General features: G+C 37.2%; 1 protein-coding gene across 2 annotated transcripts in view; it reads left to right on the plus strand.

The window, feature by feature from the left end:
- Positions 1 to 20,870, plus strand: part of C2CD6 (C2 calcium dependent domain containing 6) — a 142,517-nt gene that overhangs the window by 51,443 nt on the left and 70,204 nt on the right. For both annotated transcript variants that reach the window (XM_073807394.1, XM_073807395.1), the window contains exons 6-10: positions 2,476 to 2,520; positions 3,451 to 3,519; positions 5,199 to 5,278; positions 11,657 to 11,803; positions 20,607 to 20,712. In XM_073807394.1, the coding sequence (XP_073663495.1) occupies positions 2,476 to 2,520; positions 3,451 to 3,519; positions 5,199 to 5,278; positions 11,657 to 11,803; positions 20,607 to 20,712 (447 nt within the window). The remainder of the gene's footprint in view (positions 1 to 2,475; positions 2,521 to 3,450; positions 3,520 to 5,198; positions 5,279 to 11,656; positions 11,804 to 20,606; positions 20,713 to 20,870) is intronic.

Genomic DNA, 20,870 nt, shown 5'->3' on the forward strand with positions numbered 1-20,870 from the left:
TAAAATCTAGTGCTTGGTTGAGTTGGAAAGACCTGATGATAAGACCCAAACTACAGATCATGTTTGGAAGCATGGGAGGGCCATCTGATTGTACAACAATTATCTCACTTGTATACTTGGAAAGTACACGTGTATTGTTTATGATTACCAAGTGGTATCAGTTGCTTTCTGAATATAATTGGCCTGATTTTGGAGGCCAAAGATGCTGAATTGAATTAAATAAATCACATAATAGGTTTTGCGTAACTTTATTAAAAAAAAAAGTTATTGGGGCTTCCCTGATAGCGCAGTGGTTTAAGAATCCACCTGCCAATGCAGGGGACACGGGTTAGAGCCCTGGTCCGGGAAGATCCCACATGCCACAGAGCAGCTAAACCCGTGCTCCACAACTACTGAGTCTGCGTGCCACAACTACTGAAGCCCATGCGCCTAGAGCCCGTGCTCCGCAACAAGAGAAGCCACCGCAATGAGAAGCCCACACACCGCAACTAAGAGTAGCCCCCACTCACTGCAACTAGGGAAAGCCCACGCGCAGCAACGAAGACCCAATGCAGCCAAAAAAAGAAAAAAGTAATTGGTCTGTACTTGTATCATTAACCCCTTGTTCCTTCATATCCCTGATACATTTTGGATTTCTTTGAGGCTCTGGGAGAAACCAGAAACATCAGCTAATTGTTAAGGTCTGGGGTCCAGTTAAGGCATATAAGTATATTGGAGTTTATAATATTTCTATATTGATTATAGAAGGGAATGTAATGTTAATTTTGGAATGAATTGCAGTACCATTTGTGTTCATTGGTTAGGCTATATGATCCATACCAGATGAGCCTAAGACTAGGTGATAAATTCAACAATTAGAAAGATTGATAGCTACTGTAATTATTTGAGAAAGGTGATAGAAAATTCAAAGGTGTGGAAGATTGTTAGAGTAATGCCCCCTAAAGAATCATGCCTCCAGGTATCTATACCTTTGACTAGTCTACAGTGCTCCCCACCCCGACTACTGCGTTTAGCCATGTAACTTGCTTTGGACGGAGCAGAATCAAATTCAGGACAGGGAACCAAGTAGCTCATTGTCACACATTGAAACTCATCAATGGAGCTGGGTGAAGGCAAGCCTAAAACTCAGTGGATTTGGATGAGTTAGATCCACATTCAGGATGAACATTTAATTGGCTCTAATGAAGACTCAATTGGGTAGATCTCAGTGGGACCTTCAGAAATAATTCAAAGACATTTACAGTAGTTAAAAGTACGAATAAAAGTTTACTTATATATGAGGGAGATGAATAAGTAGGTTGAGTTTTCCATCAAAAGCAGAGACACCGTTTTTAAGAGAGAAGAGAAGAAAAAGGCAGTCTTGGAAGAGTAAGATGTTTCTCCACTCCCCACTTTGGGAAAAGGGAAGCTTTAAAAAGCAAGAAGCTATAAAGAGCATGTTGACAGGATCATTAAGGAAATCAATTTCAATTACTTATGAATTTTCTGAGAAATCTTGTGACTTTATATGAAGAATATATATGATATGCTAATTTTGTGTGATGTCTGTCATTGTACCACCACCTGTTATTTTCCTCATTATAATGCCTCACCAGGAACTGAGAGGACAGGTGTTAAATAGGTTCTTGTGGATTGCTATGTTTTGGGAGTACAGAGGACATGTAGACCAGGTGCCAAAGTTTTCACTAAATGAGAATTAGTGACCAGAATGTCTGAAAGACATTCCAGAGAGCATGAGCCTTAAAAGAGGAAAACTTTTTATCTGTGTAATAAGATAATAAATAATAAGATCTGGAAGCAATAGAAGAGAGTATGGAGGATGCTACCCCCCCACCTAACCTTGAGATATGTGGGCCTTCACTTGAGGAGTCTATAATGGAAGCGGCATCCTTAGTGATGAGGCAGGTCTGAGCTAAAGAAAGCTGGAAATGTTTAGTGGAGCAGTTAAAGATGGAAGGTTGCTTGTCAACCGTGGAATGGGGGTTCCATGAGCCACAGTGGAAAATGCTGGAAAGAAAGAGAACCATTGAATGTTGGATTAGATGGGAGGACTCATAGCACAGCAGAGATGATCAGAGATGGTGACCAAGGATACCAAGTGTTTTCCTGGTTAAAAAGATCCCAACAGCCCCCAAGAGATGAGAGAAGCACTCAGTTCTGTCATGAGTCAGCCTATCATGTAGATTCATGTTTAACCCCTCAAAAGGAGTGCAGGCCTGGCAGTTCCTCTACGTATAAGCAGCAGGAACATTTTTCTTTAAAACATAAATGTAAATATTAACATTTATTTCTGGTACAACCTAGAATTTTTATTTTCTTCCAAACATTCATTATTTTGGTATTTTAGCTATTAAATTTAAATGTGCATTAAACATCATTACCTGATTTTTAAAAACTTATGAAATGATTTAGATAATACACAAGGGACTATATCAGTGATTCTGTATTTAAGAATTTTATTGTTACTTTTTCTAGAAAGGGTGCTTTACTGAAGAACTCCGAATGTTGAAAAGAAACACAGTAAGAACTTTACTGAAACTTCCAAAGCTTTGTGTACACACTTAACATTTCATGTAACTTTATTCTGATATTGTTTTTATTCTTTTGTTACCCTACCAGTCACTGTTTGAACTAATAGAAATATATTAAATAGAACGTATAATATTTGCTCACAATCTTCATCTCCACCGTTTTTTAAAATGCTGCTATCTTACTGCTAAATGGTGAACACAAAAATTAGAAATCATTGGGTAAGAGAGGAAAACGCCTCTGGCTACTTCTTTGCATGGCCTTAGGATCCTCACATACTGAATTGAGGAAATATTATTTTCCTCCTTAAGGAGTTTCTAAAGAGTTGTTTACAGTTCTTACTTGAATTCCTTTTTAAGTACTTAAAAATTATTATCTTGATTAATTGATCATCTACTCAGAGAGGCTTCTGCTGCCAGTAGCCAGATCGGGGATAGGAAACATAAAAAACAGAATGATGGACATTTGAGGGCATAACCTCTGACACCCTCCTTCATTTCACATATGAGCCAGCTGTGGTTCAGAGAGATGAAATCACTTGTCTAAATCAAAATTTTATCTGAAAACGGAAGTGGAGATGGGAAAAGTGTGAATAAATACTTAAAAATATTATATACATGGATATGAATACATATGTATATATGTATCTCTGCATAATTCTATTAACAATTGTAAATTGATATTTTTCATATTTTAATCATGTAATATTCCTTAACTTTAACGTAAGGTTTTTAACATTTCAGGAATGCCATAGATTCTTCTATAGGAGTTACTTGTGTAAATTTTTTTTTCTAAATCAAGAGATTCATGCTTTGGTTTTTCTAACTTATAGATTTGTGAGGTAAAAATATCACTTGTTATCACCTCTCCATTAAAATATCTTTCTGATCAAACAATAAAATAAATTTGGCACATGTTTAGTTTATCTGCAGGGCAGAAGTGGAATTTATGTTCTCCTATGGAAACTTTGGTTATGGATTTTCACATCAGGTTAGTTCCCCTCTTTTAAAAATAATTCTACTGCAGCTCTTCAGTTAAATCATCCTCCTGAGCCTCTATCCTTTCCAGTTTGATAAAATCTTTAAAATATTTTTAAAAGAATACCATTTTTCTCTAGCCTAAAGAAAAATGAAACTTTACCATTGTTTGTTTATACATTTTTAAATAATGAGATTTTATTCGAAATGCCTTTATTATAATACTTTTGTGTGTGTGTACACTTACGTAATTGAAAACAAAATTAAGTATTCAAGAAATGAATGTATTTTTATATCTAAAAATAATCATTAAAATAGTCATTGATGTTATTAAGATATTTTGTACTTTAATCACATATAATCCTTTCTCCCCCTGATTATTTCAACATCAACCCTTCTTGATTCATCAAGAGAGTAATATGCCCAAAGAAGGTATCTTCCTAGGTTTAGCCTGCCCCTTTAAATTTACTACATATATCCATGTTGCAGAGAAAATTTTTGTACATTAACCTATATCCTTTTCTTTCATTATGTCCTCAGACCGGATTCCTAGAATGGAAATCATTGTCAGTAATGGCCTTTTCAAGGAATTGTTCTAGAAAAATTGTAGCAACATATATTCTTACCAAGTGTTTGAGAGAAATCTTGATATCTCTGGGTACTGTCACAGCTTTGGGGCATTTATAAATTCAGTCCCATTAGTACTGCAGTTATGTAGGAGAAATGACCTGTATACTTTACATATAATCTTTACTTTTCAGTTTTTGCTATTTTTCATATTCTTGGCTGTTTTTTAATTAGGAATTGAGAGTCGGTACATCAGTCTTATTAAATAAGTCTACTGCTGTGTGTTAACAGGGAAATCCCTGTAAAATGTATTTTGAAATTTTGCCTGTGGTATATTATAATGTTTTTTAATATATTTTGAATCACAGGTAAGTAATATATTGATGAAAGCCACTAGACACGAGCTTTTTTTCTTTTTCCCCTTTCTGCTTTGATTTTTCTTTCTTTTCATTTTGCCTATTTTCTTATCATAAATTAGGCCTTAGAGGGATCCCTAATCAGTCCTAAACTGTGTCACAAAAGGCTTAGTCCTTTTTGTGACAAAGTTTATGAGTACCAAGTTCAGAGATAGGTGTTATATCTGGATATAACATGTAACAATACCATTCTTAGGGAGATAGATCCTTTTGAAATAAGACTGGGCAAATACTGTATTGTTTTATGTAGGTGGACTCTACTAAAAACTAGGAACAAAGGCATTGTAAGGAAAAGAGTGGGAAATTTAATAAAAGTTCTATTTGATTTTATGTCCATGAACTTTTCAGTAACATAGTCCCCTACTTACCTATCATGATAATGTATAAAGAGGACTTGCACTGGAGGAGATAAAGTTGCATTCAAATGTTGGCTCTCATGCCTGTTGGGTAACCCTTGAACAATTACTGATCTTCAGTATTATCTGTAAAATAGGCATAGTTATCTACCTCATAGGATTATTGGGATGATTAAATAATATTAAAGATGCAAAATTATTGGAAGATACTTAGTGCTCAATGTTAATTCTTTCTTCCTCTCTTAATTCCTTTCCTCTTTATATATATCATTTAAGTCCTGGGGGATAGTAGTATTAGGATGAACTGGAATTGTAACTAAATAGTGTTAATATATACCTATTATTTTCCTCAGTTAAAACCTCTTCAGAAAATTATTAAGCCATCTATGTTTATGAATATTGCACCACCTCCAGAAAGAACAGACCCTGTGACGTAAGTGTTAAAGTCTTATTAACGCAGTTATATCATGTGGCATTTAAAATATGTAATCCATTTGATGGATAATTTTGGTTGTCTTAAGACATGGCCAGAATGAACTAGACTCCAAGATAAAGAAAGCAGTGAATTGTTTTGTTTAAGGGGGAAGCCTAAACAAAGCCAAACAGGGTGTAGCCCTGGAGAGAGGAGTTGAGGAGGTCTGGAGATAAGAAAAGAAGAGAAGGGTTGCCAACTTCATGGCTGAAGGAGGGAAGGGAGGGGAAGCCTAACAAGGAAAGTTGGCCAGTGAGATGTTCCTTTTGCAGAAAGAGGTGAGGAACTTTTAAGATCAAGATGCCTAATAGTTGCCAGTTTTCTGCTCTGCAGTATGGTAGCATTACCCCCCACTTCCACACACTCCAGTTGTTATTTCCAAATTTTCAGCAAAAAGCCTATGGTCAAAAAAATGCAATTAGCAGGCCAAAAGTAACTTAACGTATAGTATGTCAATTAGTCTTGCAATTTCAACAGTAAAATTAGATCAAAGAAAAATGAGCACCTGAAAGAGAGATATTTAATCTATGGTGCTATCCAAGAATAAGGAATGGAAAATACTTGAAATGAGATTGAGGAAATTAGGTATAGAATAGGAAATTATATTCTGAAGTGCTGATTTCCTATCAGCACTGGGTATTATCATTAAAAATAAATGTTGTCCATTTGGTATTGGTGATTTGTTGAAATAGCAAAGCTTAATGTTTTTCTTATGTTTATTGATTATTATTTCCTTATTTATCCATTGATTCAATAAACATTTATTGAACGTTTGCAAGGCACTAAAGATACAAAGATAAATGAGGCTTGGGCCCTGCCCTCAAGTAGCTCATGGTTTAATGCAAAGGTAACATGTAAAAAAAATAAGATAATACAAATGAGATGGAGCCCTTCTAGAGGGTAACATAGAGGTCTGGGGGACACAGCCAAGGGGCTTCCCATACTTCTTGGGGGAGTCAGGAGGATCGTATTATCAAGTAAGGATCCACAAAAGAAAGAGTGCTCGATGTAAGACTTGAAAAATGAGTAGTGGTGCATCAGGTTGATTTTGTAAGGACGAGGAGACACATTCCCCAAAGACAGCACATAAGTAAAAGGTGGGAGCCATAAGAGGCTATGTTACAATGGGGAACATTGTAACATACATTCCCCATACAATGGGGAACAGTGAGTAGTTTGTTGTGGGTTGCAAAGCGCATAGGAGCAAGGAAAGGAGCAATGGGAGATGAGCTGAAGCAGTAGTCACGGGCAAGATATGGTGGTCCAGAGGTGAGGCTCTAGAGTCCAGACTACATGGACTCTGCCAGGTACTAGCTGTGTGACCTTGAGCAAGTTACTTCGGCTCTTTGTGCTTCATCTATTGAATGGGATAAAAATAACAGCTACCCAATTGAGTTATTGTAATGATTAAATAAGTTACGTATAAAGCACTTGGAACATGGTAGCAAATAGAATTCTCAGTTGTTAGCTACTTATTAAAGTAATAAATGTTTTATCATCACCATCATCATCACTGTAGGTTTATGCTTCTCAAATGTGAGTAAATTTTACTTTTTTGAGTCCTCAGGGGTGTGTCAGGGCAACACAAAGCACTGGAAGATATGGTGCATCTTTCTGGAGTATTACTTTGCTCAAAGATTTTGAGAGGGAAAATGTTATCTTAAAATTAACATTTATATATTATGCAGTAGAATTAAAAAGTCACAAATTTTCAAGATAACAAAATGATTCCAAGATGTGTGGTTTGTGTCTGATTGCATTAAGTTATACCTCCAGAGACCTTCACTGTCCTCTACCCGCAGGAGTTTTTTATTGGAAAAATTTGGAAGTGCTTCAGATGTAGAACCATTGAAGAATTTTAAGTAGAGGAAGGACCGTGATCAACTTGCATTTTATATGATCCTATCAATAGGATTGAATATGGACAGAAGTAGCTTAGTATTGGATTGGAGGAAGCTGTTGCATTAGTCTACATGAGAGATACTGACAATCTGGACTAGGGCAATAACTTGGTGGGTGTGACAGTTAATTCGGTGTGTCGAACTGACTGGGCCAGGGGGTGCTCAGATATGTGGTCAAATATTATTCTGGATGTTTTGAGTGAGATTAACATTTAAATCAGCAGACTGAGTAAAGCAGATTGCCCTCACTAATGTGGGTGGGCTTCATCGAATCAGTTGAGAGCCCCAATAGACAAAAAATCTGACCCTTCCCTGAGTAAGAGAGAATTCCTCCTGCCTTATTGCCTTTGACTGAAACATTGGCTTTTTCCTGCCTTCGGACTTGAATGGAAGCATCAGCTCTTCCTGGATCTTGAGTCTGCAGACTTTTGGACTAGAACTATGCACCATTGGCTCTCCTGGCTCTCTAGCTTGACCCACTCATCTTGCAGATCTTTGGACTTGTCAGCTTCCATAATCACTTAAATTAATTCCCTATAATGAACTTCTCTCTGTCTTTCTCTTTCTCCCCCTCTCTCTCCATCTTATTGGTTCTGTTTCTCTGAACAGCTCTTACTAATACAGATTTTGATACCGAGTGTGACTCTAGAGAAACAGAAGATTAAGGACAAGTTTTCTGAATTGGTTCTGGGGTTTGTGGAATTAGCTCTCTAATCCGATTATAGATTTAAAGACTCTAATGACTCTATTTCTAGTGGTAAAGATACACTGATAGTCCATGGCGTGATCTGGCAATAGCGATGTGAAAAATATCACCCATTGGATACCCCTAATCAAAGCAAAGAAGCAAAGATATGGGTGACTATATATATGATACTTTCAAACATTTTTGTCAAACTAATGAATATAATGAATTGGCTGGGTATTCCTAATGTTGATGGACAAAGGTGAGAAAAGAATGAGCTCAAGGATTCAAATTCCCAGCTCAAGCATTGTGTAAATGACCTGAAATCTTCCATGTATGCCCTGCAGGAGACCCTTATCTCCTATAGCCATAATGCTAAGATTGCTGAAAACCGAAGCCAGAATTTCATCCTGCCGCTGCCTGAATTACAACGCAAATTGAGCTCCCAGCCTCACAGGGTGTCTACTGTTAAAGTGAGGATATTGGTTGGGAATAAGTGGGACCCTTAAATTTGGGATGGGAAAATAGGAGAAGACTCTGATGAAGCTGGGGATGCTGAGCCCATAAATTCTGATATATCTGCTTTGCCAGGTGAAGTGACCTCTCAAACCCCAGTGGAAGAGACCTCTCCACCCCCAGCAAAAGTGGTAGTGGCCTTTCCACCCCATCTGAGGGGATTAACCCTGCATTACTTGAAGAAGTAGTAATGGCCTCTTCTGAGGCAGTTGCCATGCAAGACGATGTTGATTCTCCTCAAAACTCACCCCCACAGACCCCCCTTTGCTTCTAGGCCTGTAACTAGACTCAAGTTCCAGCAAGCCCCTAAAGGTGAGGTTCAAAGTGTGACCCACGAGGAAGTACACCACACTCCAAAAAGAACTGCTTGAGTTTTCTAATTTATATATATAAAAATCCGGGGGGGCTTCCCTGGTGGCGCAGTGGTTGAGAGTCCGCCTGCCGATGCAGGGGACACGGGTTCGTGCCCCGGTCCGGGAAGATCCCACATGCCGCGGAGCAGCTGGGGCCGTGAGCCATGGCCGCTGAGCCTGTGCTCCGCAACGGGAGAGGCCACAACAGTGAGAGGCCCGCGTACCGCAAAAAAAAAAAAAAAAAAAAAAAAAAAATCCAGGGAACATGTGAGGGTATGGGGATATTAAAGGTATGGGATAATGGTGGCAGGATCATAAAGTTGGATCATATCGAATTTATGGATATGGGCTCACTAAGCAGAGATTCTACATTTAATTTGCAGCTTGGGGAGTTACAAAGGACTCTAACACTTTGTTGGTTACTGAAACATGGACCAAAAGGTAGCCCACTGTGAGTGGATTGAAAATGCCAGGTCTACTTTAGTTTAATGTAGAGGAAGGAATTCAAAGGTTTAGGGAGATTGTACTGTTAGAGTGGATTTGTCATTTAAGACCTACTTATTCACCCTGGGAGGCTCCAGAAGACACACCTTTCACCATGACTGTGACAAATAAGTTTGTGAGGGAATCCCCACCCTTGAAGAGCCCTGTGATTGCTCTTCTCTGTAGGCCAGTGGGAACTGCAGTCACTGAACTGGAAAACCTAAATGAACTGGGAGGAATTGGATCCTGAAGTGGCAAGGGTGAGTGTGGTTACTGTGATGGACAGCAGGGTCAAAGCAGCAACCACAATCGTCTGATTCATGTAGACCTATGGCATTGGCTGGTTGATCATGATATTCCTAGAAACAGAATATACAGGAAGCCTGCTAAATTCTTACTTGATCTGTATCAGCAGAAAAGTTCTAGGTCAAATGAACAAAAGTCTAACCTAAATCATAAAAGCAGAGGTCCTCAGTCAGTTCCCAGTTTGAACCAGTTTACAGACCCAGAACCCTTTGAATAAAGGGGAAGCCTGATCCCCTTGAGGAGAGACCTCAGTACAGTGCCAAAAATTATGTTAATCTTTCTCCCAGCATTCCCCCAAAGGAACTACAGCCTTTTACCAGGGTAACTGTGCATCAGAGAAAAGGAAATAGAGTTTTCAGAGACTACTGGACCCTGGCTCTGAATGGACACTAATTCCAGAAGACCCAAAATGTCACTGTTGTCTACCAGTTAGAATAGGGGCTTATGGAGGTCATGTGGTCAATGGAGTTTTAACTCTGATTCATCTCATGGGGGCCCCAGTGGGTCCCCAAACCCATCCTATAGTTATTTCCCCAGTTTCAGAATGCATAATTAGAATATATGTATTCAACAGTTGGTGAATACCTTCCCTGTCCTGTGGAATGAGGGATATTACAGTGGAAAAGACTAAATGGAAGCCACTAGAGCTACCACTAAGAGTAAACCAAAAGCAATACCTGGAAGGATTTCAGAGATTAGTGCCACCATAGGGATTTGAAAGGTGCAGGGATGGTGGTTTCCATCACAACCCCATTCAACTCACTTATCTGGCCTGTGCAGAAAAGAGATGTATCTTGGAGAATGACAGTAGATTATCGTAAGCTTAACCAGGTGGTGACTCCAAATGCAGCTGCTGTACCAGTTTGCAGTTTCATTGCTTGAGCAAATTAACACACCCCCTGGTACCTGATATGCATCTCTTGATCTGGCAAATGCTTTTTTCTCCATACTTGTTAGTAAAGACCATCCAAAACAGTTTTATTTCCACAGGCAAGGCCAGCAGTATACCTTCACTGTCCTACCTCAGAGATACATCACTCTCCAGCCCTATGTCATGATATAGTAGACAGGAATCTTGATTACTTTCTCTTGTATAAGATATCACACTCACCCTTACAGTAATGACATTATGCTGATTGGACCTAGTGAGCAAGAAGTGGCACTATTCTAGACTTATTGATAAGATATTTGCATGTCTGAAGGTGGGAAATAAGTCTGATAAAATTCGAGGGCTTTCTACCTCAGTGAAATTTTAGGGATCCAGGTATGGGGCTTGTCAAGATATTCCTGCTGAGGTGAAGGGTAAGTTGTTGTATCTGGGCTCTCCTACAACCAAAAAAAGAGGCATAACACCTAGTGGGTCTCTTGGGTTTTGGAGGCAACATATTCCTTTGGATGTGCTACTCTGGCCCATTTACTCAGTGACCTGGAAAAAATATTTATATGTATGTTTTTCTTCCCTCTCATCTCCTTATCATGTAACGTAATATATATTTCCTTTATATCATAATATTTAAGTATTGTTAACCTTACATCATAGTTATTTAAGTTCCAGGATATTAAGGAGAAGAGTAAACATCACTCAACGACTTTACATCCTTTTCTGGGGAAGGGGCTAGTGAGTTTTGGCTGTATGTATACAGGAGAGTTGTATCATGTAAGGTTAATTATGACCTTGTTATTGTTTTCATTTGGAGATTAAGCATGTTGTAAGATGTTTATGGGTACCAAGTTGACAAGGGGTGGACTTGTGATGGTTAGTTTTTTGTGTCAACTTGACTGAGCCATGAGATAGAGATTTGGATCTAGAGATAGGGAGAGAGGTCTGGGCTCAAACACTTTCTAATTCTCCTTAGAACTTCAGGTCCTTCTCTTCTTTCCCATCTCTGCTACCCATGATCTTAGTAGTAAGAGTACCCAAGAGGTCACTCTCGCAGTATTTCTGCCTTCTGTCTTCTTTCCTAGCTCTATCCTCTAGTGGTCCAATATGGATAGGTGAGCTTACAGTGTAAAAGAGAGTGATTCAAAAGTGATAGCTAACACTGATTTTAGAAGTGGACTTTTGTATAATTTTAACTTTATTACCATTTTCCAGAAATGTTATTATACCACAACGAATAGAATATCCAGCATTCTTATCCCCAGACCTGAATGTTTCGGTTGGGGTGCCAACTACAGCATCCCAATCCAACCAGCCATCTGTAGTACGACTTGAAAAACTTCAGCAACAACCCCGGGCAAGGTAAAAAACAAAAACAAAACAAAACAAAAAGATTTTCATCTTATTTATGTGTTATTTATATATTAATTTTTCCTTTGAGACATAGGCTTGCTATTGGTCCAGAAACCTTCATCATGATGATATTATGGGTTCAGTGTTTGTTTTAAAAAGTCAATGATCTGGCAAGAAAAGGGGTGAGAACATATTAATATGGGAGAAAGTATAATACTTTCTCTGCCTCTTCACTCAACAATATAGTCTATAGGTCTCTTATACTCTTTTCTGTATTTCCCATCTTTTATCTCTAGGCTTTAGATATTTTCTTCTGACCTGTCTTATAATCATTGGTTCTTTCTTCTTTGTCTCTTATCTACTGTTAAGCCAATTGAGTTCTTAATCTCAGTTATTTCCTTTTGTTATGGAATTTTCATTTACTTCATAGTTCCACTTCTCTACCAAAATCCTCAGTCTTATCTTTTAATTCTTTGAACATATTAATCATTGTATTTCAAAGTTCATCTCTGATAACTTGGTTATTTGGATTTCCTATAAGTCTATACCTATTGTTGGTTTTTTTCTCAGAGTTTTTAGTCAAATCTTATGTTCTCATATGCCTAGTTGTTTTCATCAAGTGCCAAACATTGTATTTGGAAATCTGTAGAACTGATTTGAGGCTCTTGATTATACATTTTTACAGATAATACATACATTTGCATCTGGCAGCCAGCTAGCCTAGGAACACTAGCAATCCCAGATCACCTTAATTCAATTGAGGTGAGACTGAAATGATTTGGGCTCTAGTTCCTGTGGGCATTAGTCTTTTTCTGGTTTACTCTTATTCTTAACATCAAGGCCGGGACTAGTGAGAGGCAACCAGGGTACAATAGTTAAGGAGGCACTTATTCTTGGCGTATAGCCCTCTAGGGCCCCAACTGAAAGCCTAGGTGCTTACCGTGGCTTCTCATCCTTAACAGGGGCTGAACTCTGGTTTTTGTTCCCTCATTCTTACATATTTCTCTCAAAGCTCTTAACTCTTGTCCACCTCAAATGCCTTGAAGGAAAATGGCTCCAAATTATGGGCTCAGAGTCTCCAGACTTCCTTTCTGTCTGGCATCTTGGATTTGCAAATTCTTGCTGCCTTTATAACTGACTGATGCTTCCAAAGAAAACATTTTAAAATACTTTGTCAGCTTTTTCAGTTGTGCAGTGAGATGGTCTGAAATAATCGAGTCCATCATTGCCAGAAACGGAACTCCTAAAATTTTAAAAATGGTGTTTATGTATATGCATATTTTACTCAAACTTATAAATTAATTCATAAACATTGAGTTGAGTGATCAAGGAACCCCCTTTTCTCCTAGTCCTATGTTTTATTCTTTCAATAACATTTATTTATTTATTTATTTTTATTGGCGTATAGTTGATTTATGTTGTGTTAGTTTCAGGTGTACAGCGAAGTGAGTCAGTTATATATATACATATATCCACTCTTTTTTAGGTTCTTTTCCCGTATAGGTCATTACAGAGTATTGAGTAGAGTTCCTTGTGCTATATACAATAGGTCCTTACTAGTTATCTGTTTTATACATAGTAGTGTATATATGTCAATCACAATCTCCCAATTTATCTCTCTCCCCCCTCCCCTCTGGTAACCATAAGTTTGTTTTCTACATTTGTGACTCTATTCCTGTTTTGTAAATAAGTTCATTTGTACCATTTTTTAGATTCCACATAATATTTATTTATTTTTATTTCAGTTCTATTGAGATATAATTGACACACAGCACTGTATAAGTTTAAGCAGTACTTAATGATTTGACTTACATACATCATGAAGTGATTATCATGATAAGATTACCAAATATCCATGATCTCATATAGATTCAAAATAAAAGAAAAAGAAAAAAGATTTTTCCTTGTGATGAGATCTCTTAGGATTTACTCTCATAACAGCTTTCATATATAACCTATAGCAGTGCTAATTATGTTAATCATGTTGTACACTGAATGCCTAGTACTTATTTATCTTACAACTGGAAGTATGTACCTTTTGACCACCTTCATCCAATTCCCCTTTCCTCACCCCCTGCCTCAGGTAACCCCAAATCTGATCTCTTTTTTCTATGAGCTTGTTCTTTCATTTTTTGAAGTATTATTGACCTACAACACTATATTGTTCCTGGTGCACAACACAGTGACTTAACATTTCTATAAATTACAAAATGATCACCATGATAAGTCTAGTTACCATCTGTCAGCAAAGGTATTACATTATTTTTGACTATATTCCCCATGCTTTACATTTCATCCCCGTGATCCATTTATTTTGTGACTGGAGGTTTGTACCTCTTAATTTCCCTTACCTATTTCACTCCTCTTCCGCTCCCCTCCACTCTGTTTGTTCTCTTTGTCTATGATTCTGTCTCTGATTTGTTTCTTCATCTGTTTTGAATTTTAAATTCCACATATAAGTGAAATCATACAGTACTTGTCTTTCTATGCCTGACTTGTTTCAGTTAGCGCTGTACCTTTTTTGTTGCAAATGGCAAGATTTCATTCTTTTTATGGCTAATGATACACCATTGCATATGTGTGTGTGTGTGTGTGTGTGTGTGTGTGTGTGTGTATATATATATATATATATATATATATATATATACACACACACCACATCTTCTTTATCCATTCATCTATCAGTGGGCACTTAGGTTGCTTTTGTATCTTGGCTATTGTGAATAATGCTGCAGTGAACATAGGGATGCATATATCTATTTAAATTAGTGTTTGTGTTTTCTTTGGAAAAATACCCAGAAGTGGAATTGCTGGATTGTATGGTAGTTCCATTTATAATCTCTTGAAGAACCTCCATACTGTTTTCCATAGTGGCTGCCCCAATTTACATTCCTGTCAACAGTGCAGGAGGGTTCCCTTTTCTCCACACCCTCACCAACACTTGTTATTTGTTGTCTTTTGATAATACCTATTCTGACATTCTGTGAGGTGATATCTGATTGTGGTTTTGATTTGCATTTCCCTGATGATTACTGATGTTGAGCCTCTTTTTGTGTCTGTTGACCATCAGTATGTTTTCTTTGGAAATGTGTATGTTCAGGTCCTTTGCCAATTTTTTTCTCAGATTGTTTGCTTTTTTGATGTTGAATTATGTGAGTTCTTTGTATATTTTGGATAATAACCCCTTATCATATTGTTTGAAAATACTTTCTCCCATTCAGTAAGTTGGCTTTACATTTTGTTGATGGTTTCCTTTGCTGTGCAAAAGTTGGAAGTTTAATTAGGTCTTATTTGTTTATTTTTGCTTTTGTTTCCCTTGTTGGAGGAGACATATCCAAGAAAATATCGCTAAGACCAATGTCAAAGAGTGTACTGCCTGTGTTTACTTCTAGAGTTTTATGGTTTCAGGTCTGACATTTATGTCTTTAATCCATTTGTTTATTTTTTGTATGTGGTATGAGAAAGTAGTCCCATTTGATTGTTTTGTATGTAGCTGTCCAGTATTCCCAGCACGATTTACTAAAGAGACTGTCTTTCCCCCATTGTATGTTCTTGCCTCCTTTGTCGTAAATTAATTGATCATGTAAGTATGGGTTCTCTTCTGAGCTCTTAAGTCTGTTCTATTGATTTATGTGTCTGTTTTTGTGCCAGTACCATACTATTTTAATTACTGTAACTTTGTAGTGTAGTTTGAAATCAGGGAGTGTCGTATCTCCAGCTTTGTTCTTCTTTCTCAAGATTGTTTGGGTAATAAGGGACTTCTGTGTTTCCATACAAATTTTAGAATTATTTGTTCTAGTTCTGTGAAAAATGTCATTGTTATTTTGATAGGGATTGCATTGAATCTGTAGATTGCCTTGGGTAGTATGGTCATTTTAAAAAATACTAATTCTTCCAACCCATGAGCAAAGTATATTTTTCTATTTGTTCATATCATCTTCAATTTCTTTCATCAGTATCTTATAGTTTTCCAAATACAGGTCATTGACCTCCTTAGTTAAATTTATTCCTAGGTATTTTATTCTTTTTGATGTGATTGGAAATGGGATTGTTTCCTTAATTTCTCTTTCTGAAACACAGCTGATTCCTCTTTTTTTTGATGTTTGACAATGAATTCTTTAATTGAAGTATAGTTGATTTACAATATTATGTTAGTTTCAGGTCTACAGCATAGTGATTCAGTATTTTTATAAATTATACTTCATTAGAAGTTATTACAGGGACTTCCCTGGTGGTCCAGTGGTTAAGACTCCATGCTTCCATTGCAGGGGATGCAGGTTCAATCCCTGGTTGGGGAACTAAGATCCTGCATGCTGTGTGGCATGGCCAAAAAAATTTTTTTTAATTAAATTTTAAAAAGTTATTACAAAATAATGGCTATAATTCCCAGTAATGTACAATGTATCCTTATTGCTTATCCATTTTATACATAGTAGTTTGTATCCTTTAATTACATACCCCTATTTTGCCCCTCTCTTCTTCCCTCTCCCCACTGGTAGCCACTAGTTTGTTTTCTGTATCTGTGAGTCTGTTTCTGTTTTGCTAGATACATTCATTTTATTTTTTAAATTCTACAAATAAGTGATATCATACAGTATTTGTCTTTCTCTTTCTGATTTATTTCTCTAAGCATAATATTCTCTAGGTCCACCTATGTTGCTGCAAATGGCAGAATTTCATTCTTTTTTATGGCTGAGTAATATTCCATTGTGTGTATGAATAAATCTTTTTTTGTCCATTCTTCTGTTGATGGACACTTGAGTTGCTTCTATATCTTGGCTGTTGTAAATAGTGCTGCTGTGAACATTGAAGTGCATGTATCTATTCAAATTAGGCTTTTCACTTTTTCTGATTTATACTCAGGAGTGGAATTGCTGGATCATATGGTAGTTCTATTTTTAGTTTTTTTGGGACCCCCCATATTGTTTTCCATAGTGGCTTCACCAATTTATATTCCCACCAACAGTGTGAAAGGGTTCCCTTTTCTCCACATCCTCACCAACGTCTGTTATTTGTAAACTATTTGATGATAGCCATTCTAACAGGTGTGAAGAGATATCTCGTTGTTTTGATTTGTATTTCTCTGATAGTGATATTAAGCATTTTTTGTGTGTGTGTTAGCCATCTGTATATCTTCTTTGGAAAAATGTCTACTCAGGTCTTCTGCCCATTTTTTGACTGGGTTGTTTGTTTTTTGATATTGAGTTATATGAGCTGTTTATATATTTTGGGTTAACCCCTTCTGGCTAGTCATATCATTTGTTCAGTTATTGTATTCTTCAGCTCTGTGATTTCTCTTTGGTACTTTCTTATATTTTCTATCTCTTTGTTGAAATTCTCACTTTGTTCATACATTTTTCTTCTGACCTTGATGGGCATCTTTATGACCATTATTCTGAATTCATTATCAGGTAAGTCACTTATCTCTGCTTCATTAATGTCTGTTTCTAGAGTTTTATCTTGTTCTTTTGTTTGGAACTTATGTTTCTGGAGTTTTATTTTATTCCTTTGCTTAAGACTTATTCCTCTCTTACTTCATTTTCCTTGACTCTCTGTGTTGGTTTCTGAACATTAGATAAAACAACCACCTCTCTAAGTTTTGATGTTGTGGCCTCATTGTAGGAAAGGAACCTTACCATCAGCCCAGCCCAAGTTCTTGGTTGTCCCTCAAACCTTTGTGATGGTCCAAGTCACCTTGTTTGTTCTTAGTCACCCTCCCAATAGTTGAGGGCGTGTCAAGACTTGTCAGTATCCCAAAGGGGAGATCTCAGTCAGCACCTAGATTCAGGCTGATTGGAAGCTGAACCCCCAGGCAGATGCTGGGAAAGTATGTAGTTAGAGCCCTTTCAGGGACAAACTGGAAGACTTTTTTTTCCTCTTCCCTCTGTGCTGGGCCTGTTTGTATAGTCACAGGGTTGGTGGTGCACCTGCACCCATTAAAACTGCTTCTTTGTGTACTATAGTCCTGTAGACTGGTAACTGCAAACCCTGTTGACTGTGACATCAGGCAATCTGGGGGCCTGTGCCTTGGGTGGCAGCCACAGAATCCGGGGTGCCAGTTGTATCTACAAACATTTCCTTGGAGATACTGGTGATCTGGATCAGGCTAGAGGGAGAAGAGAGATGCAGTGTCTGCTGGCTTCCCTGGTTTCCAGGGAGGATTGCAGTCAGCCCCTAGAAGCATGCTAAATTAGAAGCCTGACCCTCAAACATTAACTTTTACAGAATGTGAGTGGGCTTCTCTTGGGGAAAGACTGGGAGATGGACAGTTTTTGCCTACTCTGTGCTGAGCCCTTGGCAAATAACCATGGCAAGTCCTAGAGAACCCATTAAGAACTATTTCTATTTTGTTTTAACCTTGAGGGTCTCATGGTCACAAGCTAGGTGTGACCTAGCTAGGTGTTTTGGGGCCCTGTCCCTCAAGTGGCAGTCTTGAAAGTTGGAGCACTCATTGTGGGGTCCAAACCTTTCTCTCCTCAAAGAGATGCTGGGAATTGGAAGTTCCTTCCCAATTGTATGACATGGTGCCAGGGTTAGGTTTATGATGAGAGTGTGTCTCAGCCTTTCCTACCCATTTGCTGTGGGTATTTTCTCATTCGTCCAGTGTTTAGGAGTTGCTCAGCTATTTCTGGATTTCTTTCAGCAGGAATTGCTCCTTGTACAACTATAGATTTGGTGTATCTCTGAGAGGAGATGAATGAGTTCAGGAGCCTCTTCACCATCTTGGACTGGAATCCACAAATTTCTTCAGTTCTTGGCTTAGTAGAACACACCTGGATCCTTATAATGCTTCTCCATTCAGAGTGGCTCCCTGAGCTCCACCTGCAGAACCTCGACTTCTTTGGCTTCCAGTGACAGCAATGGCTGTTGCTCTGCCTTCTCTTGAGTGGCAGCACCACCCAACCCCCTTCTTCCTAGCAGAATGGGTCCCCTTCTCCTCCTTCTGCTCACTGACTCCCATGTATCTTTGTTGTGTGTTTCTGCAATCTAAGAATGTTATTTTGATCCTTATTATCTTCTTATAACCACTTTGGAATTTGGCCCTGATAATTCTCTGTTGCTCAATTTTATATGAAATTAATTTTCCTGAATTTTTTGTAGAAGCTTGTTTCCGAAAGCTTTTCTAGCTTCACAGAGCTCCCACTTCTGAAGTTTTTATTTGGTGTTTAAATATACAGTGACCTTCTTTCAAGGTTTTCTGAGGCCCTGTCCCTAAGTAGAGACCTGGCTGGTCAGTTTTGAGCATTCTCAGTGGTTAGACTACTCCAGTCCTTTAATTCTTATCATGAATGGTTTGTACTCACCCACTATTAGAATGAGTAAAACCCTCCCAGTTTCAACTGCTATTCTCAGGCTGGCTGGCTGTGCTTTCTTGTGACCACCTGTTGGCTCTTTGGGGTTCTCTTATTCTCACATTCATCAGATGCCCCTTTTATACCTGTTGCTTTCTCCCATATATTCACTGATACCATGAAGGTTTTATGTATATGGGGTTAATAGGGAAACCTTGTCACATGGTTTTGTAAATGTTGCCTATAAGTTTCTGTGTTTGCTACCTAGATACTCTGAATGTTTTTATGTAGATATTTGGGAGGATTCAAAAACTATGCTACTTCTGCTTTCATCATCTTCTTGGAATTTTCCTTTTTAGCTAAACTTTCATATTCATAATAACTTATTTGTGGTTTCATTTGGGGGAATTTATTTACACAATCATACCATCTACAAGTAATAACAATTTTCTTTCTTTGTTCCCAATCCTTAATCTTTAGTTTTGTTTTCTTGTCATTCTATGCTGGCTGGAAGCTCCAGTCAATGTCTGTTATAAATGGTGAGGGTGGACATCTTTGTTTTGTTCCGGATCTTTCATGGCAATGCTTCTAGCATTTAATAGTCAAGCACATTATTTATATAGGTTTTTTGGTTGATGTCCTATACCAGATTAAGTAAATTATTCCATTCTGTTCCTAGTTTTCTAAGAGTTTTCTATTTTAATCATGAATGGCTGTTGGATTTTGCCAAATTATTTTTCTCTTTTAATCAGTTAAATTGTATTTAAATTAAACATTCTGTTATTAATGTCAAAATATCCTTATATTCCTGGGATAAAGCCAACTGGTTCATGGTATATTATCTTTTCCTTATACCACTACATTTTTTGTACTAAAATTATATTTTATTTGTAACATTTGCATCTATGTTTGTGAATGAGATTAGACTAATTTTCCTTCTTTGTAATGTCCTTGTTATGCTTTATTGTCAAGGTCATAGTGTCCTAATGAAATGAATTGAGAAACATTTCCTCTTTTCCATTTAATTCTTGTCGATTATATTTTTAGATTATGAAAGCCTTTTGAAATTTGGATTAAAAACTAAATTCCTATCTTTTCATTTGTTTTATTGCAGAGGATATCATATATGTGTTGAATAATTTATAAAATATGTATATATAGTTTAAATGAGAGCAATATATATAGAATAATTTCTTAAATATGTATGTATAACTTAAATAAAGATGAGACCATTGCCTAGATATTTACAATTCGAGTTAAGAAATACAACATTACCAATATTATAATGTGTTTTGTGTGCCCTTATGAGATTACATCCCTCTCCCCAACTCTCCCCAGGTAACTACTATCCTGATTTTTGTTGTAATCATTCCTTTTCCTATGTGTCCTTAAACAATATATTGCTGGTTTTCTTCTTTAAGGACTTTTTATAAATGTATTATACTGTATGTGTTGTTCTTTGCTTCATACCATATATATTCTTCTGTCACTTTTTAAATCTGTAACTGATTTTTCTTTAGGCTAGAAAAAATGAAAAAAGAATATAGACGTCTGAGTACATGGATAGAAAAAGCTAGCTATTTAAAAGGAGTTCTTACCCCAAGATTGGAACGTAAAGAAACTAAGGTAATTGACATAATACATTCTTCCATACATAGATTTTTAGTTTAAAATTACGATAAGTAAAAATAATGATCAGATATTGTTTATTTGTTCTCTCTCTATAAAATGCTACTCATAGTTCATGCACGTTCCTATTTTGATAATGTGACATTCAATAAATA

The sequence above is a fragment of the Tursiops truncatus genome, chromosome 7 (assembly GCF_011762595.2).
Source record: "Tursiops truncatus isolate mTurTru1 chromosome 7, mTurTru1.mat.Y, whole genome shotgun sequence".
Classification (NCBI taxonomy): domain Eukaryota; kingdom Metazoa; phylum Chordata; class Mammalia; order Artiodactyla; family Delphinidae; genus Tursiops; species Tursiops truncatus.